The sequence below is a fragment of the Schistocerca serialis genome, chromosome 1, assembly GCF_023864345.2.
Source record: "Schistocerca serialis cubense isolate TAMUIC-IGC-003099 chromosome 1, iqSchSeri2.2, whole genome shotgun sequence".
NCBI classification, from domain to species: Eukaryota; Metazoa; Arthropoda; class Insecta; order Orthoptera; family Acrididae; genus Schistocerca; species Schistocerca serialis.
The window spans coordinates 485,896,705-485,923,284 of record NC_064638.1 but is presented as its reverse complement, the minus strand read 5'-3'; the positions used below and the strand labels follow the sequence as shown (position 1 = coordinate 485,923,284).

At 43.2% G+C, this 26,580-nt stretch overlaps 1 protein-coding gene across 2 annotated transcripts in view; it reads right to left on the bottom strand.

Annotated features, from left to right (window-relative positions):
- LOC126473763 (G-protein coupled receptor Mth2-like) overlaps window positions 1–17,444 on the bottom strand; it is a 641,204-nt gene extending 623,760 nt beyond the window's left edge. Inside the window, exon 1 of one of the 2 annotated variants that reach the window (XM_050101033.1) lies at window positions 17,336–17,444. In XM_050101033.1, coding sequence (XP_049956990.1) covers window positions 17,336–17,414 — 79 coding nt within the window. In that variant the 5' untranslated portion in view covers window positions 17,415–17,444. The remainder of the gene's footprint in view (window positions 1–17,335) is intronic. The other variant, XM_050101049.1, reaches the window with a different exon arrangement.
- Window positions 17,445–26,580: the final 9,136 nt, after the last annotated feature.

Here is a 26,580-nt window from a genome sequence, read left to right as displayed (position 1 = left end):
TCGACTACCCTTAGGTACGGGGAGTCTACTTTCAGGCGCTAGAGCAGCTGCGAAACTAAACTGGTGTCGAAGTTTCCGATAGGTACACTTTTAAAGTGCTCAGCGAAGGTAGATGCTTTGCACCGAGGTGTTGTGTAACTGTGAAATGGGGAGAGGGCGGGTACTTAGAGGGATCCTTTGCCGCTTTATTCACGCAAATGATAACGTAGCAGACGCCCTCGTGACCACGTCACAGGACACCGCGTAGCAGAAGCGCTGAAAAGGCAAAATATCAGTCCGCTGCTTTCGTCAAAAGGTTTTGAACGGCCTTTAGTAGTTCTAGCCGGTACACCAAACAAAAAACTGCGGTCGCGCTACACTTCAAAGGGATGACATCACGCCAGTACACCAAACAAAAAACTGCGGTCGCGCTACACTTCAAAGGGATGACATCACGTTTAGTGAGGTTGCGGCTCCACGATGTCCTTAGAATAAGGTTTAAACGCCCAAGAGGTAGCAGTTCTCGAGAGCGGAATGTGTGGGAATCAACGCCCGAGGGAGGGGTTGGTTTTATTGACGCACTTTATGCCACTCCCTGAGGCCACTTTATATCGATTGTGAACGACGGTGTGTCTGAAACGTTTAGCTCGGCCACCCAATGCTGGATGTCACGGTTCTGACCTCCATCGCAGAAACAGCAAAAGGATTAGTGAATTTTGGGTAACAGGGGGTTTGACGACCTTCCCATCGTGCGACACGCCCACGGTGGCGTTGGGTGAAATTAGGTGCCAACGTGACATCATTACCCCCCCCCCCCTTTAAAGCTCGCATGAATTTTTTAACTGTGACTTTTTTTCGCATTTTCGACAGCTTAGTGTTTGAAGCGTCTCAGATCGTCAAGCTTTTGCACTATTACGGAGGAAGGTTGTCGGTACCTTTGAGCCAAATTTCAAAATTTTGCGTCGAAATGTGAGACAGTTACGGCATTTCGAAAAAGTTATCCTTTAATTTTGTTGCACAGTGTAGCAGCAAAGTAGTGAAGCCGAGACCATCACATCCAGTGGTAAAGTTAAATCACGTCTAAGAAACCATTCATGTCTGCAACTCTAGTGGAATAGAAATTGTACATGGTGTATCAAGAACCAGCAACAAAAAGAAGGAAAAGGAAAGCAACACTTAACAGCCGTAGAATGAAGCAAGCGAATTGTGCGTTTGTGACTGAGGCGATGGTGTATTGCGGCACTGCTCAAGGTACAACATATCCAGGATGCCTTAATTTTTCCCCTTCGCTTCCTATTCCTTCAGTGAAGCGGATAATCATACTGCCAGCAACGAGTCCAAATTAGTAACCGATTTTTACTTTTTTGCCTGAATATAGGAATGTTACCTGAGAGGTAAAATTTCCGCAGTGTCAAATTGACACCATGTTTTTTTGCATCCGCACATTGCTTCGTTGTCAGAGAGCCGGCAGTGCTGTTCCAGATCAAAGACATTTTAGACATTATTAAAAGCGCACAAGTCCATTTAAAGACGACCAAGTTCTCCTAGCAGACAGTGAAAGCTTCGAATGTTTTACAAAATTATCAAATGGTTGTATACGTAAAAAAAAATTGGTGGCAATGGAAGGGGATCGTATAAAAAAGAACAATAACAGCGATAAACAACAGGTAAGTTCCTTTACATACGCTGACGGAAAAAATAGCAACATTAAAAAGTAATTAATGTAGAGTAATGAAATTTCTGGAATACATTTGTATAGGTAACATATTTAGGTGATAAACACTGCAACATCAAAGGTTAATGTAAGCAATAGATACGCCAATGCAGATGTGGAATGCTGGTACATAAATAACCGGTGTAGCCGCCAGAACGCGTAATGCAAGCTTGCAAATGTGCATGCATTGTGTTGTACAGGTGCTGGATGTCAGTTTGTGAGATGGAGTTTCAAGCCTGTTGCACTTGGTCGGTTAATGCTGGCTGTCAATGATGCGAGAGTTGTCTTCCAATGACGTCCCATATGTGATCGATTGGAGACAGATCTGTTGATCGAACAGGCCAAGTGTAAGATGTCGTGGTCTCCTGACCTTCATTGTTTACATATTCCGCCCTCACAGTCATATTCCGCACATGAAGACGCTTCATTCGAACCCAAACTCGATAAGATAAAGTCAATGTTGTATGAAATCATGTAAACGATATGCAAATAACAAGTAAGCGCACCGTGGTTGAAACACTCGAGGCTGGCGTACACACATACATTCCAGACACGACGGTCACAGGAACTTTTAGTTCGGGAGACGCAAACCGCACGCCAGGGGGCCGGTCCCTTCAGAGGACGACTGAACCTATCTATGTTGGCGCGCGACCGCCCATACAGCAGACAGCGTTCGCCCAAGTGAAAGGGGAGAACGCCCCCGTGTTCGGTTTAAAAGCAAATTCCGCTACATTGCGTGGGAGCAACCAGCCTATGCATTCTTTACAAACAGAGCATGCAGTTTCAGATGTTTTCACAGGGAGACAGCAAACGCCAAACGGAGATGCTACAGATTTCCGGATTGGTCGCCTTAAACGAAACGTCATTCTCCAGTTTTAGAAGAGCAATGCTGATTGGCAGACGATATTTCTGATGCCTTGAGCTGAAGGAGTAATGGAAGAGACCGAAAGAGATACCCCTTCACGTCTGGCGTGGAGAGGGGCCGTTCCGCTGTTCCTCCTGGAGCGAGAACACGTAACGACAGCATGTGCGGTCGTACGTGTACTCAAAGAGCGAGGAAGAGTTATAGTTAAACGCCTGCGAGCGAATTTTTGAGTGGCATCGCGGTGGACTGGTTATCTGACCGGTGTACCACGCCAATAGTTAGACTAGGGGCGAATAGGAGTCCTTGGCTTCATCAAGGCATAGGGAGAGTTTGATTGGCGAAGGTCAATCCAGATAGAACGAGAGTTATCTTATTTGTCAGCAGCGAGGGGCGCACACAGCAGTCATCGCAGCTTACGGTATTGTGCGCTACAGCTCTTGCGAGCACCATATTTCCTCCACAACAGTACACTTCACTGCATTTCACACGCGACAGCCTCGACCGTACCAAGCAACATTCTAACGGATAATTATTCAAGTTGAGTAGGCGCGGCTCTCAGCCATTCTGCCAAGTCAATAACAATCTTAAACTTTGTATAGAAATTTCATTAGCGAAACCTATCCTTGAGAGGTAACTTCACAGTCCGAAAAGAACCCGGAAATAACTTGTTCAATTCATAACTAAAAGTGCCATTGTGATTTCTCAGCATTTTTGAAAAATAAATAATAATTTTCGTTAGTTTCACGTTTTTCTTACACTAACATAGAGACATGGCTTAGCCACAGGCTGTGGTTAAGCCATGTCTCCGCAGTATCCTTTCTTTCAGGAGTGCTAGTTCTGCAAGGTTCGCAGGAGAGCTTCTGTAAAGTTTGGAAGGTAGGAGACGGATACTGGCAGAAGTAAAGCTGTGAGTACCGGGCGTGAGTCGTGCTTTGGTAGCTCAGATGGTAGAGCACTTGCCCGCGAAAGGCAAAGGTCCCGAGTTCGAGTCTCGGTCGGGCACACAGTTTTAATCTGCCAGGAAGTACCAGATAAGTCTCTTTCTCTTGTAGTACGGCCGGTTGCTGGTTTCGAGAAACCTTCGGGCACTGCAGACGTCATCACTCTGTTAATTATATTGGCTTATGAGGTGCCTCGGTCTCAAAATTTACGATTGCTGAGGCGATGTAATTGGGTTTGGCGGCATAGTTTTCTTTCGGGCGTTTCGCCGTCGTTGTAGAGGAGGCATCTTGCAGTGACCCGGGTATACTGTTTGGCTAGTTATTGTTGCTTTCACGTAATTAACCTAGCTGTGTTAATGTTTCTTTTGCCATTCTGTATCTAACGAAAAGGACTTGGAGAGTCAATGCTCTCGTTGTAACCTTTCTTGGCCTATTTCGTGCAGTCTTCTGCTCCCTGCTGAAACGTCCCCTTTGAACAATTTATACAAGACTGTGCTTAAACTGACACACAATATTTTGTTAGCGCAACGCAATCTGACTTTCAAAATTCCCTACAAAAGAATGGCCCTGACTAACATTAAACTATACCTTTCACAAATCACTTACCTCACAAAAATCTTCGCTGCTCAAGCTACTGCAATACAGCGAGCGCCACTACTGCCAGCTAAATAAAAGATTCAAACTATGGAAGGCACTAACTACTGATAGGGATAGTTAGCAAATGAAAGATATTAATAGAGAACAAACAATGTATTTACCTTGATATCATCATATATAAATATAGCAGTTCATGACAACTTTCAAAACTCCGCCATCTCTCTCCCCACATCCACCACTGCTGGCAGCTCACCTCCAACTGCACAACGCTACGCGCTGTTCACATCCAGCTGCCGCTGCCCAACACTACAATGGCAGACAACAATGCAAACTAGACACAGACTGCACACAGCACAGCCAGTGATTTTCACACAGAGGTGGCGTTACCAATAAAAAAACCTAAACAGCCTACTTACACTGCTTATAAGCCTTCTAGTACACCCCTTGTGAGGAGGCAAATCAAACTCTTGTTTACTTAACTGAAGCTGTTGTTATTGGAGGCCTGCCTGTTCTCTTATAATTAAATTAAGAGCTATTTCATAATTTGGGTTGGCTGAAACTCTTATTAATCAAGGCCTACCTGTTTTATTGCCCTTTTATTGAGATTTGTCATCTTACTCAATCTGTGCAGTAATTAATTGAAATTGCGATTGCCAAAAGCCTATCTGTTTCATAGGTATTCGTGTCAACAAGGTAGTAACAGGGAATTACACACGATGGTACAGGAGCCCTAACCTTTCGCTTTGCATCCCTTTATCCATAATTGTAGGTTTCAGGTATCTTGGCAGAAGTATGAGGAAAGAGATAACAGTAAGACTACACAACGTGGGGGTTAAGACTGCTCTTATGTATGGCAATGAGAAATGGATGCTAAGAAAAGTAGACGTACGAAGAAGTGCAGCAACTGAGATGAGATTGCTGAGGTCATTACTTCGACTTAACGCTAAGAAACAGAGTGCGTAGTGAAGATTTAGGGAAATAACTAGACGTTCAAAAGGAAACAAGGGATTAGAGAACACCAAAACAATGGTATGAGCACGTAGATAACAGCACGCATTTAACACTTAGTATTACATAGCTACAATAAATATTTATTATTTTATAATTATTTGTAGCAGTATGCCATACGTCTGACGCAGTGGGGATGCAAATTTGTTTGCAGCTGGAAAGCTGTACCCCAGCAATGGAAGTATCTTAGATACAGCCAGTGAACCCCTCCAATGTGTAAAACATCTTTAAACTTCTGGTTAGCTTACAGATGAGTTAGTGTGAATTATTTGAGTTTCATTATGTAAGCGAGATAAAGTTCAAAAAAGTTTCAAATTATGTTATGTTGGAAGTCGCTAAGTGTCCTCATTACACAGGGGAAACTTGATTTTCCTTTCTTGATTACGACACTTGTTTTATTTTGACTTCGTTCACCAGAATCCAAGAATATCAATTTTGTTCTATCACATAAAGTTTTTCTATAATTTTGGTATTTGTAATGCAAATGTCATTAAAAACTAAATATACCAAATCCCAGAAGAACGAATTTTGAGTCAAAGTAAGCAGCCAATTCAAGGAAAGTAATTTTGCATCACTGTGTCTTTTCAGATATATGTTACTCGGCTAGTGTTGAGTAAGTAGAAGAGTTTTAAGTGAACTATTTTATTTTGATTTATTTGTTAAGCTGTAACCATGCAGAGGAGAAAATATCTGAACAGTCCAGGTAATTTTGTTATAATTGTGGACGTTTTACGAGCATCACACAGAGACAGAATATGACCTCATTTGTTAAAAGTATTTATTTTGTTTATTTTGGAGTGAAACAAGGCTTTAAATGGCTCTGAGCACTATGCGACTCAACTTCTGAGGTCATTAGTCGCCTAGAACTTAGAACTAATTAAACCTAACTAACCTAAGGACATCACACACTTCCATGCCCGAGGCAGGATTCGAACCTGCGACCGTAGCGGTCGCTCGGCTCCAAACTGTAGCGCCCAGAACCGCACGGCCACTCCGGCCGGCGTGAAACAAGGGGATCAGTATGAATCATGGACCCCTCACAGAAAGTGAAGCGTTTTTGTTTCGAAGTTAAGAAAATGTTCAAAGGGGCATTAAGGCCCTTAGTTCTGGAGTTCCAATTTTGTGGTGTTGACGAAAGAACCACCTAGATGATTGTTACTTCTGCATTTGCAAAGTAAAAGGCTCCAACATGAAAAACAAAGGAATGATTTATTCTACATCTACATGGATACTCTGAAAATAACATTTAAGTGGCTGGCAGAGGGTTCATCGAACCATCTTCACATTTCTCTATTATTCCAATCTCATATAGCGCGCGAAGAGATTGAACATCTATATCTTTCCGTGCGAGCTCTGATTTCCCTTATTTTATCACGGTCATCGTTTCTCCCTATGTAGGTCCTGTTTCTAGAACCAAAGAACATTGACAGGAAAAGCTTGCTGTATTCTCAGAAAATTTTGCTATTAGTATTGCATATTTAATTGGGCCTAATGAAGCAATTTAAAAAGGCTTTGGATAAAAATGGCAATGGTTTTAAATACTTAACCAACAAGCTGCCTTCGCTCTTGGAGCTAAAAGTCGAAGAGGGTATATTTGTAGGGCCGTAGATCATGGAACTAAGTAAAGCTAAAAGTTTTGAAGACTGCATGACTCCTCAAGAACAGGAAGCTTGGATTGGTTTCGAAGAAGTGGTTAAGAAGTTGTTGTGAAATAAGAATTATTCAAACTATGTGGAATACGTGAACAACATGCTAGAAAAATTTAAGGACTTAAGGTGCAACGTAAGTCAGAAGGTACACTTCACTCATTCACATTTAGACAAGTTTCCAACGCATGGCAATAAGTGAAGGACAGAGTGAAAGGTTTCACCTAGACATTAAAGACATGGAAAGGAGGAATCAGAGGTGATGGAGTTCATTCATGATGGCGGACCATTGTTAATTGCTGCAACGTGAGAGTCCTATACATTACTACAAGAAGTTTTTCATTCGGACGGCAGCAGTACTATTGACTTGTTCAAGTAAGTGAATAAAAGGATTGAGTTTGGCGTTTTTTCTATGAATTTTATGTGTTGGAATAAGTCTTAAGTTGGGTTATTTTTTTCATTTTTGTGCACTGAATTCTGTCTTCTATGGAAATAGTGCAAAAGAATACGTTTTTAATTCCCGTGTAGTACATTATACGGGTCTTACATCTCACATGAAATGAAGAACTGCATCTTTAAAGCATGTTGTAAAGAACTGTATTAAGTACAGTGTTTAATACTCCTCATTCGATACATGAAAATGGCTTTCCATTGATTGATCATCGCTCTTCAACACACAAAATAAGTTACTGGATTTCAGAAACGTTTCAAAAATGTTTTGTTGGCCTGTGTTATCAAATAATGGATGGCTAATTTGCGAGCTTTCTACGTATCTCAGTGTTTATGACGTCGTATCTCCTGAAGCGTGTGTCGGACAATGAACTAATTTCGCAGGAACATTCAGTTGTATGCCTGGATACTGTATGCAAAATGTGTTGGGAATACAGTTAGTAATAAAAAATTAATGAATTATAACATCAGGACTGGTGCGCCAGTTTTAATACAAGAACAGGGAAAATGTAGTAAAGGATAAACTTCTTTCCTTTCCATCATTTTTTGGGAGTGTCAGCGAGAAAAAGTTTCGTAACTATTTGAAGTTACGTGTAAAATTTGTTGCAGATCACAAAGCTCTCTCATTCTCGAACACTGGATGAATATACTCGTGGTCTGGACATTTGCACGTGGTGAGTTCCTCAGCCTCAAGACCTATACACAGTTTCTAATAGCGATACATGTTTGTTGTGTTGAACCTATAACGTAACTGTAAAGTAGGTAATGACAGCAATTTGAATTTTTTTACTTCGGTCCATAATCATACGAAATATTAAAAAGCAAATTTTTGTTATCCCTGAAAGCCGTTAGATAGGCAATCTGCAACTTGGATTGGGTGCCATGAACTGGGTCAGCCCTTTAGTGGTAGAGATAAACCCAGATGTAACCAAAAGAGCCCCAGAAACATTTGCAATGTTAATTATGCATGTTCCTCGTATACGAATAAATTAAAAAAACGATCTCTGTCTGACAAAAATACAAAATTTATGGTCCCCTTGTAGATCATTACATTTAATCGAATATTCCAACATTCTAGTACCTTCAGTGAAATATGTTTTGTCCGACTGGGCAATAGGAGCATCTGTATCAGCTTCATCTTCTATCGCTCAGTCATGTCTTCAAGGTTAGGAAAAAAGCAGGCACTCGGAGCCACCCATTGCGATTACAGCGGATATAGAAGCAATTCAAAAACCTAGATCAGGCAGTGTTGTCATATGGTTCTGCCCGTACGGAAATGAACAGCAGTTCATGAGAACTCCAGAATACGATGGGCATAAGTTCTACTGTAGGTCGAATTATTCAACTTCCTTTGATGCGCGGATACTTTGGTCATTCGCGCTTTCGATTTCTCTTTCGTGTCTAGCTTGCGATCTTGGGGCTCGGCAGAAATTTTTCACAAGAAGGGGCAAGATTCTAAAATTGCTACTTTTGATATAATCAGTTATTGTGTCTCAAAATATAGGTAACTATCCCCTTGATATCTTGTGCTACACTGTTTGACAATTGTTAATGAACAGAGAATTGTTGGACAGGAACAATCTGAGGCAATGATGGACGAAATCACAGTACATACGTAGTAGAAATGGAGTGATATATTTGTAATGAAAAACTGGATAACAGACAAATAATGTTCATGTTCGACGTAGGTCCCAACATAAACATCGATAACGAAGTCTCTTAAGGAATATGCCCTCGTCGGACATTAATATGCATTTTGCACCTGTTATTCATGTTGACTCTCAAACTGTAACAGGGCGATTTTCAGTTCTTTCACAATTCGGGGAGAGGACGTTCGTTGAGAAACACGTCTGCTAAAAATATCCCTGGCATGCTCTATAAGGGTTTAGGTCCGGGGAGTACGCAGGCCATTCCATACGTTCGATATCTCACTCTGAGCTGTGTCCGACACCTCAGCAGCCCTGTCGAGCGGGCTTTCTCGTCCATAAACAGAAGATCGGTACCCGCCGGCACCCCTAAACAGACGGACATGATCCTGCAATACCGCCGTGATGTAACGGCACCTCGTTCAAAGATAACCAGCGGTGTTCGACCATTGTGCATAATGCCTGCCCACACCGTAACTCTAGACCATACCGATGATGTTCATGAACAAACTGCGGTGTGCAACGTGTTCCCCTCTCTGTCCGCTCTAACTGGTGGCTAGACTCACTTGCCTCAGCGAAGTGACATTCGTCACGGAAAACCACTCCTAAACACTGTTCATGACCCCCAACCAACACGCTCATCCCAACAAACTCTTTCGCGACGATGCCATTGTTGAAGTGGGATGCATCTCACAAGCTTCTGAGCATACAAACCAGCCTGATTTAATCGCCGCGAAATGGTTCCGGGAGAGACACGTGTACCGGTAGCTGCTGCAAGGTCTGCAGCGATCTGCTCAGGAGTGTGATGTCTGTCTTTTTTTCCGCTAGGGCTACGTATCAATCCTCGTGCGATGTTGTGCTCCGTGTGCGAGTACCGGCATGCTTTCACATTACATTTCCACCTTCAGCGGCCCCTTTTAATTACGAGATGTCACTTTTGGACGCACCCCTTACTTTGATCACAGTGACACTTTGACCAGTTTCGAGCCGCCCAACTACTCATCCACTACGACTGTAAGCACTCAGACGAAGTCCTGCAGGCTTATTATCCGACCTCACGGAAAGCCGCACTACTCGGTTCCATAACAACCTTCGTCAAATACCGTACTGCACGAACTGTCGAATGCATTCACAGAGTTCGTGCACAGGCTTCGCTGCGATTAACTCGTCCCCGTCTTCTACACTCCTGGAAATTGAAATAAGAACACCGTGAATTCATTGTCCCAGGAAGAGGAAACTTTATTGACACATTCCTGGGGTCAGATACATCACATGATCACACTGACAGAACCACAGGCACATAGACACAGGCAATAGAGCATGCACAATGTCGGCACTAGTACAGTGTATATCCACCTTTCGCAGCAATGCAGGCTGCTATTCTCCCATGGAGACGATCGTAGAGATGCTGGATGTAGTCCTGTGGAACGGCTTGCCATTCCATTTCCACCTGGCGCCTCAGTTGGACCAGCGTTCGTGCTGGACGTGCAGACCGCGTGAGACGACGCTTCATCCAGTCCCAAACATGCTCAATGGGGGACAGATCCGGAGATCTTGCTGGCCAGGGTAGTTGACTTACACCTTCTAGAGCACGTTGGGTGGCACGGGATACATGCGGACGTGCATTGTCCTGTTGGAACAGCAAGTTCCCTTGCCGGTCTAGGAATGGTAGAACGATGGGTTCGATGACGGTTTGGATGTACCATGCACTATTCAGTGTCCCCTCGACGATCACCAGTGGTGTACGGCCAGTGTAGGAGATCGCTCCCCACACCATGATGCCGGGTGTTGGCCCTGTGTGCCTCGGTCGTATGCAGTCCTGATTGTGGCGCTCACCTGCACGGCGCCAAACACGCATACGACTATCATTGGCACCAAGGCAGAAGCGACTCTCATCGCTGAAGACGACACGTCTCCATTCGGCCCTCCATTCACGCCTGTCGCGACACCACTGGAGGCGGGCTGCACGATGTTGGGGCGTGAGCGGAAGACGGCCTAACGGTGTGCGGGACCGTAGCCCAGCTTCATGGAGACGGTTGCGAATGGTCCTCGCCGATACCCCAGGAACAACAGTGTCCCTAATTTGCTGGGAAGTGGCGGTGCGGTCCCCTACGGCACTGCGTAGGATCCTACGGTCTTGGCGTGCATCCATGCGTCGCTGCGGTCCGGTCCCAGGTCGACGGGCACGTGCACCTTCCGCCGACCACTGGCGACAACATCGATGTACTGTGGAGACCTCACGCCCCACGTGTTGAGCAATTCGGCGGTACGTCCACCCGGCCTCCCGCATGACGACTATACGCCCTCGCTGAAAGGCCGTCAACTGCACATACGGTTCACGTCCACGCTGTCGCGGCATGCTACCAGTGTTAAAGACTGCGATGGAGCTCCGTATGCCATGGCAAACTGGCTGACACTGACGGCGGCGGTGCACAAATGCTGCGCAGCTAGCGCCATTCGACGGCCAACACCGCGGTTACTGGTGTGTCTGCTGTGCCGTGCGTGTGATCATTGCTTGTACAGCCCTCTCGCAGTGTCCGGAGCAAGTATGGTGGGTCTGACACACCGGTGTCAATGTGTTCTTTTTTCCATTTCCAGGAGTGTATATTTCTTGATTACACTGTGGAACAATGAAAATATAAATCGAATGAAAATAGCCAATTCCTATCAATTCTAATGTGCTGATCGCGAATATCACAAAGACAATTCAAAATTAGCTCTAGTTTTCATTATACACTGTTTCATTACGGTGAGGTAATTATATATGGATGTTTATGTTACTTTTAAAATCAAATATTATACTGGTTTGTCAAAGTCATAATATCTAGTAACAGTGGATTATATTACTGTCCCTAGTCCTACTTGTGTGCAATATTTTGGATATAAACATTTTGATGCCAATTTTACTGATCTTTTTATCTCCCTCCTCTTCAATTTCAGTGACTTTATTAATGCATGTAATAATTTTTGCACATTTGTTTCCAAATTAACTACCAGTTGTTCAAGTTGACTGCTATTGAAGTGAACAAAAATGCCACGAGTTTGTGTTAACAGTGCTATCACACTTTGCTGTGTGTGTGGAGAAGTTACATTTGCTTCATGCCATTGATTAAAAAAGCTTACAGTTGTTATTTTGGCTGCAAAATGGGTGATCAGGATAAACCCTGGGCTCCACCTGTGATCTGAAACATTTTTGCCAGCAACCTCAGGAATTGGATGCATGGGAAAGGACGTTCAATGCCCTTTGCAGTGCCCATGATCTGGCCTGAGCCAACTAACCACGTCAGAGACTCCTACTTTTGTATGATTCCTCCTATCACGAAGGGAATATCTAAGAAGAAGAAGCGGACAGTTATCTACCCTAACATTCCATCTACCATACGTCCAGTTCTACATGGGGAAGGATTGCCAATACCTGTACCACCGACAGAGTACGAGATTACTTCTGATGGGGATTCTGAACGTCCTGAACCATGTACATCACAAGATCCAGAGCTTCTTCCAAATACATCATCAACTGATGATCCACAAAAATTGTCTCAAAATGATTTCAGTGATCTCAGTGGAGATTTGGAACTCTCTAAAGCTGAGGCTGAGATTTTAGCAGCAAGATTGCAGCAGCGCAATTTTCTGGAAAGCAATGTAAATGTTTCATTCTACCGCAGAAGAGAGCAACAATTCACTCCTTTTTTTTTTTAAACATGCAAGATAGCCTTGTGGCATGTGCAGACATAAGTGGTCTAATGAAGGCTCTCAGAATTAATTGCAGCCCTGATGAGTGGAGATTCTTTATCGGTTCATCAAAGTTGAGCTTAAAAGCAGTGCTTTTACATATTCGTATTGAGCTTCCTTCTATTCCAGTTGGGCATAGTGTGCATATGAGTCATACCAAAACATGAAAATTTCACTAGAAGCCATCAAGTATAATGACTCTCAATGGCAGATTTGTGGTGACTTGAAAGTGGTTGCACTGCTATTAGGTATGCAGTTAGGGTATAGCAAATATTGCCGCTTTTTCTGTGAATGGGATAGCCGAGCTCGTGCATCTCATTAGAGTAAACGTGAATGGCCCACCAGAAAATATCTTCAACTAGGTATAAAGAACATTAAGAGTGAACCACTACTAGATCCTAAAAAGATTCTGCTCCCGCCCTTGCACATCAAGTTGGGTCTCATGAAAAGTTTTTTAAGGGAATGAACAAAGATGGTGATGCGTTTACGTACGAAAGGCAAATATTTCCAGCCCTACCATCGTTTTTTATTGATGCAAAAGGCTTTTCATTTGCGAAAAGAATTTTATTAAATGTAAGAACACAGCACTTGATAGCGCTGGCATATAGTACCCTAGACAGTATCAAGAAACCTTTTGAAATTAGTTGTAATAGTAATTCTGTCTTATGTGACTCATAAAAGGAGTGTATTATTCCGATTATTGCAGTTTGGTAATTTAAAACGAGCAGCCAGCCCGCAGCGTTTCAATCACGGTAAAAATGGAAATGAGCGTTTGGCATCGTTGGCCGGGAGGCCCCTATTCGGAGAAGTTCGACCACCAAGTGCAAGTCTTATTTCATTCGACGCCACATTGGGCGACTTGCCCGCCAGTGATGAGGATGAAATGATGAGGACAACACAACACCCCGTCCACGAGCGGAGAAAATCTCCAACCCGGCCGGCAATCGAACCCGGGCCCGCTTGCATTTGTTCGATATTGTTCGTCGCATTTGTTCGGTGCGGATGTCCCATGACACCCGTTCAAGTTCAGGGTTGAGCCGTTGAATCAGTTTTTTATTGCAGAGGGCAGCTAACCCGTTGACCCAGCACGCTGAGCTTCCGTGCCGTCTATTAAGCAGGCGGACTCAATCAAGGTATCTGGCTACTTAATGTTTGCGACACTGAGCATGAGCGGCCTTCCGCGTAGACCCTGCTGAACACAGCGGTTAGTTGGCGACGGCAATAGCAACGCTTCCTCCCCAGGCCGTCAACAACGAAGGTAAAGTGTGACGCTATTGACAACTGTTTCTCTTTTAATGTTACAAACTCGGTGTTTTTCCTAAGTATTTTAATTATTTTTATTATACATTTTAATAGCTATTACGTTCTTTCTTTGACGTTTTTACTGGGTTCTTTTTTTAGCTTGAGGGTGGCCTTAGCCCCAATACATTTTATCACAGACGCTCGCACATTCTTGAAAAGAAGTTTGAGGATATAAATGTTGGGGACAGTTTCATCCGGTTTAAATAGAACGTTTAATCTTTTAGTTGTAAGTAGACACACACCTTATCGCTTTTATTTGTCCATCTCTTGGCATGGCTAAATTTCGATAAGTTCTTTTATTCCTTTGTATACAGTGAAGCACCTGAAGATACAAATTTAATTTGCGTAGCCGGTCTTGTTCCCCAATAAGGAATTCCAACAGTCTCAGCGGTCTTGTATATTCAAAACCTCTATATTTCTTTTTGCTGTCATTGGTCGGGTGTTGCGAAGCAATTATCGATTGCTCCGTAACAACTGATAGTTGATCCGTAGCAATTGGCAGTTGTTCCTTTGCAATTGTGAAGCAATGTAGGAATATTCGCATGTTTGCTGAACCAATCCCTTTCTGCAGTTCCGTAAGTGCTGCACAAGGGAGTGACAGAGGAAAGATTGTAGACAGTATCGCCGCGGTTCTATAAAGTTCCGCAACGATTTTCTTGCAGAAGAGCGCCGAAATGGCTGTCGTACCGAGCAATCACCAAAATTTACTGTGAACAAAAACTCGATTGGCAACGTTTAATCTGCAGACAATTACTTCTCTAAATTCTTGAGACACCTTTGACGAATAAAAAGCTCTACCCAGATCGCAGTAGGGGACAAGTGCCCCCCACTGCATACGCCTGTGTGTTGAATTATGGATTCATCTGATTTTATGAAACTTTTATGTTCATTCGATTTTGTTAATGATCGATAGTCAACAAACGTTGCACCAATTGAACGGGAAGTTTGATGTACACAAAACTGTGTATATAATTTTGAAGAGATCTCTTCAATATCCGCTAGCACACCTACCTACAAACAGCTTTCACTGCATGCGGCACTGCAAAATTTTTCACGATCTTGTCGGTTGCACAGGTATTTGCGCGTCCTTGTTACACTCTTCATCAATAATGGACGTACAGTCATTCCTAAATTTTGCGGCTCTATTCGTAAACGGAGAAGTACCTTAAATATTAACACTTGATTAGTTACGTAGCCTCCAAGAACGAACAGTTAGTAAGTGCATCTCCATTCGAAGGAGTAGAGCGAGCAATTTTAGATCTAGCCCATCATAGAGTCTCGGTTATTTTCAGCCAGTTACCAAGCAAGCTGTTAGGGGCCAGAGAGTTTTGCCATTCGGGTATAAGTGGGAGGGACTTAACAGTCCTGGTCTTTACCTGTCAACTACGGAAGGCCTCTCACAAACCTTGGTCATAACTGGCGGACTGGAACTATTTTAAATAATTTAATTTATTTGTAGGACAATAACCTTCATTTTCCAGACAAAAATTAAAATATTGTGTACCTGTGTTACGTATGTTATATATGTGATTATATATTACTGTACGGAGTGATGTAAATTATAAAACTACGTGTTACATAAATAAATTTTTTAAAAATTCCTGCGACATTTGTTCAGTTGACACATTTCACATCATAACGATGATCATGACTACTAACAAAGTAACACGTGATTAGTCAACTAACTCTCTCCACCCACTATCTCCTCCATCCCCCCCCCCCCCCGTCCCCTCCTCAACTGAACAGACTAACTAGTTGGCAAGGGAGGGAAGGGAGAGAGTCGCGTCTCGTCGATCGCGCGCCGATCCCTCAGGACGAGAGAATGCCTTCTCGAGCCGGTGGTGTTAGCAAATCTCCACATTCAAGTCGTCGTGGCCGCGTCTTTCCCGACACGGCCAGTACATAAAGGGCCTCTACACGTTCAGTATTTATTAACAATACTGTATTGTCAGTTCTACAGAACTGACAATACTGTCTTGTCAGTTCTACAGAACACTGAAGTCGCCATCGTACCACCAACAATTAAGTCCGTATTTCCATTTGAAAACGCAATTTCAAGACGCAAAGATGTCGAAGAATGATTCATCGTTCGTTGCTATTTTATTTACTACAACTGTCAGAAACAAAAGAAAATTAGATACGCAGCTGGTCGACTTGCTCACTAAAATCGGATTTTCTTAACGATTTACGAAAAATTGTTAATGAGATCACACGACAGAATAGAGAAATAACTCGCGTTAATTAGAAAGAAAATAGCAGTTGGAAAAAGGATGGGAGTAACTGAAGCCTCTGACGCCAGGAAGGCCGTTTGAGTGATGTTTAGTACATTGTCAGCAAACGCCAGGTGTATAATTGTCATGAAGACATGCAGAACAGTTGTATCTGTCCTGTAATAATATTTTTAGTTAATTAAAGAAAATAATGAAACAATATATTATGTTTTGTGATTCTGATTTCATATGGCATGAAGATCAGTAATATACAAATATAAAGAAATAGGGATGAAAGTCTTAAATAAACGCAGATTTAGATTTTGATCATTACATAATTAAATACTGCTACAGTTGCATGTTGAGCTTCCTTAATCGTTCGTGCTTTTGTGTAACTGGCATACATGCAGACCACCAGTTATTGTATAAATGTTCGAAATGGAAACAATTTCCCATAGTTGCAATATGGAATGCTGCTGCGATTTAATTCAACAAGCTGAAATGATGTTTCAATATTACAAATGAAACCATGTTCCGAAGAATCATTTATTAACCACATTCTGAAGTAATAAATATTATTATTGCATAAAATTACACCACCTATGAATTTTGTATTAAAATATTATTCAAAAAATTCAGTCCGAGGAACTATGATTTTGTTTTGATTCAGATGTGTAGTACGTGGACATGCATGGATGCAGATACTGCCATTTCAGACGTATTACGAGGCCAAACAATAGTTTTTGCTTGTTTATGGACTACAAAACGCGGACTATTCTTTGAACAAGTTGCCTCTTTCGCGTTAAACAGCACCACGCCTTGCCCTTGCTTCGGAGGCAAAGTAAGCAAAGGAACTTGTATTTCCACAAGCGCAACGTTCGCACAGCTCTTGAAGGGCTGTGGAGTACGGGGCGAGCGTTGGAGGACGGAACAGCTATCAATCCCTTCGGACCAGACATATCCTTCTGCGAACCGGTTGTGTCGACAGATCTTCTGTCCAAATCTGTATGTCCGCGTATCTCTGGACACCGATCCAGTTGCGTGTGGTTCTTCAGCACTCGACAGCAGAACAGAGTTGATTAACGGATCCGAGAAAGCAGGCACTACGGAATCCCACTTTCTGCGACGTTGCTGGTGTTGCGCAACTAGGCTTTTTTCGCTACGTCACCATTGACCACAGAGAGGAGGAGTCGAATTCTGCCGTTGAAAAAATGAGTATCGAGAGAATTAGGACGATGGACATACCCTCCTCCTCAGACGCCGAAGCCATGTAGATCGCGACAGCTGCCAGGACGACGGCACGAGCTGGTAGCGTGCACCACATCGTGGAGACGGCTGCGTTCTGAGTCACTGAGAGCGGCCGGCGTCTTAAAGTGGCTGCAGGAAGGAGCACTGTAGCCGCAACTTCCCGCTCCGCTCTCAGTATCAGCTGCTCAAGAAAAGGGGCCGCCAAATCAGTCCCGGGTGCAAGGGTAGCTCGGGTCGCCGATAACATCGGCCGATAGCTTAGTTACTCTGCATCCCATCTCCTTCATCAATTTCTCGCCATTAAAACGACGCCGAATGCTTGTGAATGGGTTATGTCTGCCTGGAGAAGAACGTGCAAGCACCATACACCCTTTCCTCAGTTACTGGAACAATAATATGAGAATTAAGGGAGAAACGTTCTATTACATACTCGAGATGGTTCGCAGTGACATCATAAAATGTAATTCAACGGAAGACTGATCGTAAATATACGGTTACTCCTCTCTCCGTGCCCCTCCCCCCCCCCCCCACCTTCACCCCAATCTCTCTCTCTCTCTCTCTCTCTCTCTCTCTCTCTCTCTCTCTCTCTGCCTCTTCCTCTTCTTTGTGAGTTATCTGTCTTCTGACTAGTTTGATGCAGCCCGCCACGAATTCCTCATTTCTCTCCTGTTCCAACCTTTCAATCTCAGAGTAGCTCTTACAACATACTTCCTCAGTATTTGCTCATGTACAAATATTCTAATCTCTGTCTTGCTCTACAGTTTTTTGCCCTCTACAGCTCCCTCTAGAGGTTATTCTCTGAGGGGTCCTACGCTCCTCTCCCTTCTCCTTGTCAGTGTTTTACATTTATTTTCCTTTCTTCGCCGTTTCTGTGCAGAACCTGCACTTTCCGTATCTTATCAGTCCACCTAACTTCCAACATTATTCTGTAGCACCACATCTCAGACACTTCAATTCTCTTCTGCTCCAACTTTTCCACAATCTGATGTTGAGATCGGTTGCACTGAGACTGAGTACGTAATGGCGCACTGATAAAAAAAAAATCGGTCGTCTTCGGCCGATGTCAGTTCTCGACGAAATCCGCTGATGTCGATGCCAGTAGAACTCCAGCCTAACGGCTACACCCACCTATCAGACCGCGTTTCAATCCTCCCCACAAGCGGAGCCCGCTATCTCTCAGGATATGACCTGTATAAAGCGTACCTAACCACGATAGTAAGCCACCCACATGCCTCTATGCAGGCACATTGTCAAGAAATACACTACTGGCCATTAAAATTGCTACACCAAGAAGAAATGCAGACGATAAACGGGTATTCATTGGACAAATATATTATACTAGAACTGACATGTGATTACATTTTCATCCAATTTGGGTGCATAAATGTCTGGCGTCATAATCCGTGCCTGACGTCACTTCTCCGATCGACTCGCAGCCAACACTGCACCGCGTGCGTAAGCCGACAAGTGTTTGGAATCAACATTCATCCCCAGAACATTGTGTCGCTCATATATCATGGCGATAAAGGGCAAATCTGTGCCAAGGAGCCGGCCGGGGTGGCCGAGCGGTTCTAGGCGCTACAGTCTGGAACCGCGCGAGCGCTACGGTCGCAGGTTCGAATCCTGCCTCGGGCATGGGTGTGTGCGACGTCCTTAGGTTAGTTAGGTTTAAGTAGTTCTAAGTTCTAGGGGACTGATGACCTCAGAAGTTAAGTCCCATAGTGCTCAGAGCCATCTGAACCATTTTTTTTTATTTTTTGTGTCAAGGCTTTCGCAATGATTGAACAGAACATAGAACTGTTTTCATCAAACAAGAGAAAGAAATGTGTACATTCTGTTTTTTCTTTCAGATGTGTAAAGGGTGAATGACTAAGAACACCGATGCAATGAACTGTATCACAGTTAATCGGGGGGGAAGGGGAGGGGAGGGCGGCGAGATATTGTAATACCCCTTCCAAAAAAATTTATTTCCTGTATCTCTGTATCAATATTTGCATCAATATTTGTATATATATGTAACGATTCTGTATGTAGATGCTTGAGTAATAACAGTGTTTTTAGGGAGCAACTAGGGGTAGCCCGGCTGTTCGCACTTGTCTTTTTGCTTTCAGCTGTTGCAATGTAAGCATCAAGGGCTGTAGCTGCAAATGATTTCATGATATACGAGCTTACTTTTGAGTTATTTACGTGTTTCTTTCTTATTAATTCAGCAATCGTATGTTTTTTATATGAATATTTTTTGTATTACTTGTGCTATTTTTCCGCATTTCTAGCAGGAAAGACGCAATACATCGATGTGCCGCCGATCCGCCACTGACCTGATTTCATTACTAATTTCCATTGTTCATTTGTATGTACTGTGTACGAGGAACGAATCCATGAAAACTGCGCTCAGTGAAATTTGCACCCAACCAGAAATCTGTGAGATCTGCGCCCATTACCTTTTGTGTCACAGCCTACCTTAGCCCGTATCGTCGTAATTACTGTAAACCACCTCCTCCACAGACACGGTCGAACTGCGCCCCGATAGACTTCCTCTGCCAAAGTAGCCGACTGTCTGAACAAACAGCGTTAGTACCGTTCTAGCTGTCGCAGAGTTGACATCGTGCGACTTGTGTACTTCTGTGACAGTAGTTCCGAAATGGAAGTTTCAGCGACCATTCGCTGTCAGCTTTGTTGCTACTATGAAGGTCATTCTTACATAGTGAACAGAACGAAAGAAGACGAGACTGTGACGTGGCGCTGTTCAACACAGAAAAAGAAACCGCTGCCGAGGAATGGTTAAAACCAAGGATTCGCCGGTGCTTTTTTCACTCGATCAGCAATGTGGAACTCTGGATGAAGCTCTTTTGGAAATAAGGAAGACTGTGAATCTGGCAACGCAGACTGCCTACATAATCAATGGTATGATTTTGTCACTGAAATGCCAGTAGCAAGCAACGAAGAGAAATTTGTACTACCAGCGGGCGAAATCGCAGGGAAATGAGACATCCGGAGAAGAGAAATTTCTACTACCAGCGGGCGAAATCACAGGGAAATGAGAGATCCACAGACAAGAGGAGAAATTGATCTCAAAGCAGATTTACTAGTTGTGAATGATGTTTTCTGTTAAGCGGTAACATATTATGAGAAAGGTTCAAATGGTTCAAATGGCTCTTAGCACTATGGGACTCAACTGCTGTGGTCATAAGTCCCCTAGAACTTAGAACTACTTAAACCTAACTAACCTAAGGACAGCACACAACACCCAGCCATCACGAGGCAGAGAAAATCCCTGACCCCGCCGGGAATCGAACCCGGGAACCCGGGCGTGGGAAGCGAGAACGCTACCGCACGACCACGAGATGCGGGCTTATGAGAAAGGAAAATAGTTTTTAACGGAAGAGAAGGAAGAGAGACTCTAAGAAGTAAACAAGACTTTTGTATGGGTGGTACGCTCAAGTGCTGTAGTAAGCACTTTTCGCTGATATACACGACTCCCACAAAGTACAAATAACGAGACAAACAGCTATTCAGCTGCCTTTACATTACTGGCAAACAAAAGGAAAGAGACATATATCCGTTTTTTCGAAATTCTGTGAGAAATATTCCAGAATGGAATATGTTATATGGATGTTATTTCAACACAAAAAAGTCTCTCTGGAGAAAAGTTCAAGATATAGGGTTCACTCACGAATACAAAGAAAATGAAGAAGTGAGACAACAATTTCGCGTGTGTGCTGCGCTGGCGTTTCTACGCTTTGAAGATGTATGTGATGGCTGGCTCGAGATATATTCATACGCAACGGATATCACCTGCCTTTCTGCGCCTACTTTGTAGATAGATGGCTGGACAATGAAGAAAACGCTATCAACCTTTGGAGCTGCTGCAAACGGCAGCCCTACCAACACTGTGAAATCAATTACGTAATTATGTGTGCCAAAAGAGAAGTGGAAAATTCTGCTTTCGCGTTAGTGAGGGTAGAGCTGAGTATGGAAGATAAACGAAAAAAACAGTCTACACGAAACGGGATTAAAGGTTAGAAAAATAGTAAATAAAGTACGAAGGGATGCTGAGATCAGGGCTTGTATGAAACCTATCTCCTACCTTCAAAAACTTGATTAAATTTATCAGAAGATGTATATAGATAGAAAAATGTACAAAATGTGAATAGCAACATATAAATAAAAAATTAAAAAAGATGTGTTGATGATGCTTATAAGCCGACTTTAAACACGCCAAGTGACAATAATTTACGTTTGCCATTTAGCCAGTCCAATGGCTGGATAAAGTGTAATGGAAATCTGATTATTTTCAAAAACCTGGGCTCAATTCTATGGCTGGCCTTATCGAATTTGTTTTCTGTGGGTTCTCACATCATTCTAGGCAAATAGAGGGATGGTTCCCTGTAACAACAAATCCGAGCGAAAGCTGAAACCCTAGCGATAACAACAGTCGATGCGACGTAAAACACCAAATGCAAAAAATTTTCGCCAGGTTGTTATAACGATGAGTGAAGATACATTGAGCTAAAATTAAACATATCAGTGGAATGTAAACTTTGTTTCTGCGAATGCCATTGTCATTCATTTAATAAAGCTTATAAGACACGTACACATATTTTAATGGCGTAAAGATAAGACTCATGAGTTATTTAAATGTTGTGGAATGTCTTGGCGATATTTGCAGTGATCAATTTCCAACTTGTACGGAACTTTACGAAGAATTCCCTATTTTGTTATCTACATACCCAATGTTGTCCTCCGGTTCGGGTTGATATTTACGTAGTGGTACACGGTGCAAATTTAATATGTCATCCCCATCCCCCAAATTGCCAACCTCACAAAAACATAAAATGTGACATTCATGTGAAGGTGTTTTTTTTTCATATGCGTAGTTAAGTAATCAAAGTATAAGGTAACTATTTTGTAAACTGTTTTAATGGATGAAAACGAATTAGTAAAATACATAAAAAACCACACAATTTAATTGATTATTAAGGAAGAAGAACAAGTAACCGAGGACCTCCATAGTGACAGGTGACAAGCATGTAGCTTACAATTTCTTCCTTCTTTAGGCTGCAAATTTATGAAATCATGTCATCAGTATCGATAACATTAGCTAGGCAACTTTTTATTGACTATCTGCTTGACTCATAATGGACCCTAGATAGTTCTTAATTAATCTGACTTTTGCAAAAAGAGAATTCTCTTACTTAACGCTATCGAAACCCATACAGTTAAGGAAAATCTTAAATCTTTGCGACAAAATAAAGTTGGGAACATTTTTCCAAAAAGAAAAAAAAAACTTCTTAGTCTGAAATTTGTGCAAGAACATCGTCTTCAGGAATCTTATAATTGAGAACTGATTTTTGTATAATCGTGTGAAGTTTCGTTTCTGAAGTTTTAATCAAATGACTAGTATCTGAAACAGCATCTGATATACGTTCCATGGTTTTGCAAAGTGCATCGATTTCTTGTAGAAAGCTGTGGATGTACTCTTAACATATCTCAGTTCGCAGCGTTCTGTAAAGTATGACTTGAAAATGCGAGCTCGAAGACCTCTAGGTAGCGCCCCTGAGCTCTTCTATCTGTCGGGCACAAATTTCACTGGGCGCAGATTTCAGTGGGCGCAGTTTTCAGTACATTGCGCAGAGCCTGCACTCATTCAGAGAAGAAACCCCAGTTTTGCAAATCAATCATACAGCATAGAGCGATCACCAAATTATAATACGCAGAGAACATCTTTTAAAAATTCAGTTCCTCTGTTGCGCAGCTCCCAACACCTATCTGGGATTACAATTTCATTCTGGTAAAAACATTTTGAAATATTGGAATTTGTTGGAGGTGGAAGCCAAATCACACAGTTCGGCACTTAAAGGCAAGTCATGACACTAGCACCACTAACACAACGCAAATCCTGGAACGCATTTCATTCCTATGAAGTTGGATAGCCGTACGGTAAATAGTTTTCCTTCTACACAGGTCCAAGTAGTGAAAGTACAATTATAACCACTTTATAAATGTACAGGGGGCCAGAAACAGGCTGAAAATCTTGTAAGGTTGTTGCAGAGTAGGCTGTGCTGAGAAATAATTGTTAAGAAAAAAATTCGATACGTTGCACAGTTTCAAAATTAATTAACATTGCAGTTAGCTGATCACGCCGTTGCGCGCAAATTCGAGCCCCGCGCTAGAGACGGTATCGCCAAACGTGCTCTTCGTATGGTTTCCTAAAACCGAACAAAACAGCGGTACAAAACTACATAAGGGATGCTAGTAAGGATCAAATCCGAGCCAAAGGTTGAGAAGTCTCATGCACTGTCATCTACGCTATGAGTACAACTGACACTAATTGTATCTGTCTAACTTTAATGCTAATTAACTCGGAAACGGCGCAACGTATCGAATTTTCTTCTGAACAATTATTTCTTTGTACAACCTACACTTCAACACCCTTACAAGCTTTTCTGACTGTTTCATGCCAGCCCGTATGTATGTGTGCGGGCTCGCACGGGCGCTTGTGTGTGTGTGTGTGTGTGTGTGTGTGTGTGTGTGTGTGTGTGTGTGTGTGTCTAAATATTTGGTTGCTTTGGAGTAACAACACGAATGCTGAAAAAAACTTACATAATATAGAGTGCAAGGTATGTAATACACACGGTGCTCGGAAAGGTGCTATGCAGGTAAAATATATGCTGGAAATAACGCCCTAGTGCGGCTATACAAGTCCGAACACACTTAATTTTATTGGAAGAAACTTTCCGCAGATCTGGCTATGATATATTCTTCTCTCAAATACAGTTAGCTTGGTTGCAAGGCGCCACTGGGGTAAGGCTCAGTCGATCTGTTTTACCATTGACAAATTCTCATCACGAGAGAATGCATGTGTTTAGACATACGAGCGTCTGATAACTGTAAATCTTCAGTGCGAAAGGACGGGAAAAGTTAAAATAGAATGAACGAACAAGAAATCGTGTTAACTGACTGTTAATCGCAGAACTGAAGTGTTGGTGATGATTGCACCTGAAACTTTGTGAATAAAGATATACAGAAACCCAAAGAGCGAAATCATGGCCGAAAGGTCACCACACAGTGGCTGATTGATGAATCTGAACCAACGTGCCTATCATCCTTTACGAACGTCGTGCGTCGTGGTTGCGACACTTACATCATTTACACAAGATGAGGGGAGGTGGGATGCCAGGCAAAGTCGGACGCTAGCATGACGCGGCCTGTCTGCTCGTGAATTGCCTTCTCCTCTTGCGGTGAAGAAAACCGATCTATGCGCGTCTCAATGACCAAGTCTGTCTACTAAGGCTCCCGGCAGAGAAGTGCTTACTACGGCTCTCAGCAAGGAAGTGTCTGATACTTTACTCTCTTCAACTCTAGTGGCTAGCGTTGCTGTCTCTGGATCACGGAATCCCGGGTTCGATTCCCGACCGGGTTGGAGATTTTCTCTACCCGGGGACTGGGTGTTTGTGTTGTCCTCATCGTTTCATTACCATCATCATCATTGTGGCAGCGGCTAGATTGGACTGTGTAAAAAACTTGGACTGTGTAAAAAATGGGACTTTGTACGGGCGCTGATGACAGCGCAGTTGAGCGCCCCACAAACCAAACATCATCATCACTCTCCCCAACGACCAAGGCTGTCTACTATGGCTCCCAGGGAAGAAGTGCTTACTATGGTTCTCAGCAAGAAAGTATCAAACAGTGTACTCTCCTGCCCTTTCTCGGTGTGAGCCTGCCAAAACTGAGACCACTCCTCTTTCCAGCAACTTGCAAGTGCCGCCCTACGAGGTGCATTCAAGTTCTAAGGCCTCCGATTTTTTTTCTCCGGACTGGAAAGAGATAGAAACATGCGCATTGTTTTAAAATGAGGCTGCGTTCATTGTCAATACGTCCCAGAGATGGCAGCACCGTACGGCAGATGGAATTTTACCGCCAGTGGCGAGAATGAGAACTGTTTTAAATACTTAAAATGGCGACGTTTTCCTTACTTGAACAGCGTGCAATCATTCGTTTTCTGAATTTGCGTGGTGTGAAACCAATTGAAATTCATCGACAGTTGAAGGAGACATGTGGTGATGGAGTTATGGATGTGTCGAAAGTGCGTTCGTGGGTGCGACAGTTTAATGAAGGCAGAACATCGTGTGACAACAAACCGAAACAACTTCGGGCTCGCACAAGCCGGTCTGACGACATGATCGAGAAAGTGGAGAGAATTGTTTTGGGGGATCGCCGAATGACTGTTGAACAGATCGCCTCCAGAGTTGGCATTTCTGTGGGTTCTGTGCACACAATCCTGCATGACGACCTGAAAATGCGAAAAGTGTCATCCAGGTGGGTGCCACGAATGCTGACGGACGACCAGATGGCTGCCCGTGTGGCATGTTGCCAAGCAATGTTGACGCGCAACGACAGCATGAATGGGACTTTCTTTTCGTCGGTTGTGACAATGGATGAGACGTGGATGCCAATTTTCAATCCAGAAACAAAGCGCCAGTCAGCTCAATGGAAGCACACAGATTCACCGCCACCAAAAAAATTTCGGGTAACCGCCAGTGCTGAAAAAATGATGGTGTCCATGTTCTGGGACAGCGAGGGCGTAATCCTTACCAATTGCGTTTCAAAGGGCACTACGGTAACAGCTGCAGCCTACGAAAATGTTTTGAAGAACAAATTCCTTCCTGCGCTACAACAAAAACGTCCGGGAAGGGCTGCGCGTGTGCTGTTGCACCAAGACAACGCACCCGAACATCGAGCTAACGTTACGCAACAGTTTCTTCGTGATAACAACTTTGAAGTGATTCCTCATGCTCCCTACTCACCTGACCTGGCTCCTAGTGACTTTTGGCTTTTTCCAACAATGAAAGACACTCTTCGTGGCCGCACATTCACCAGCCGTGCTGCTATTGCCTCAGCGATTTTCCAGTGATCAAAACAGACTCCTAAAGAAGCCTTCGCCGCTGCCATGGAATCATGGCGTCAGCGTTGTGAAAAATGTATACGTCTGCAGGGCGATTACGTCGAGAAGTAACGCCAGTTTCATCGATTTCGGGTGAGTAGTTAATTAGAAAAAAAATCGGAGGCCTTAGAACTTGAATGCACCTTGTATGTCACATCGCAGTTCCCGAAAATTCCGAGCTCCGCACATCAAACGGCATCCCGCCAAAAATTTTCCGTAATTGTCTTCTCAGTGTTTATTCTCAGGGCGTCAAAGGTCCGTAGGCACTAGACAAAGGACCATCCCATGGAGGTGCCCC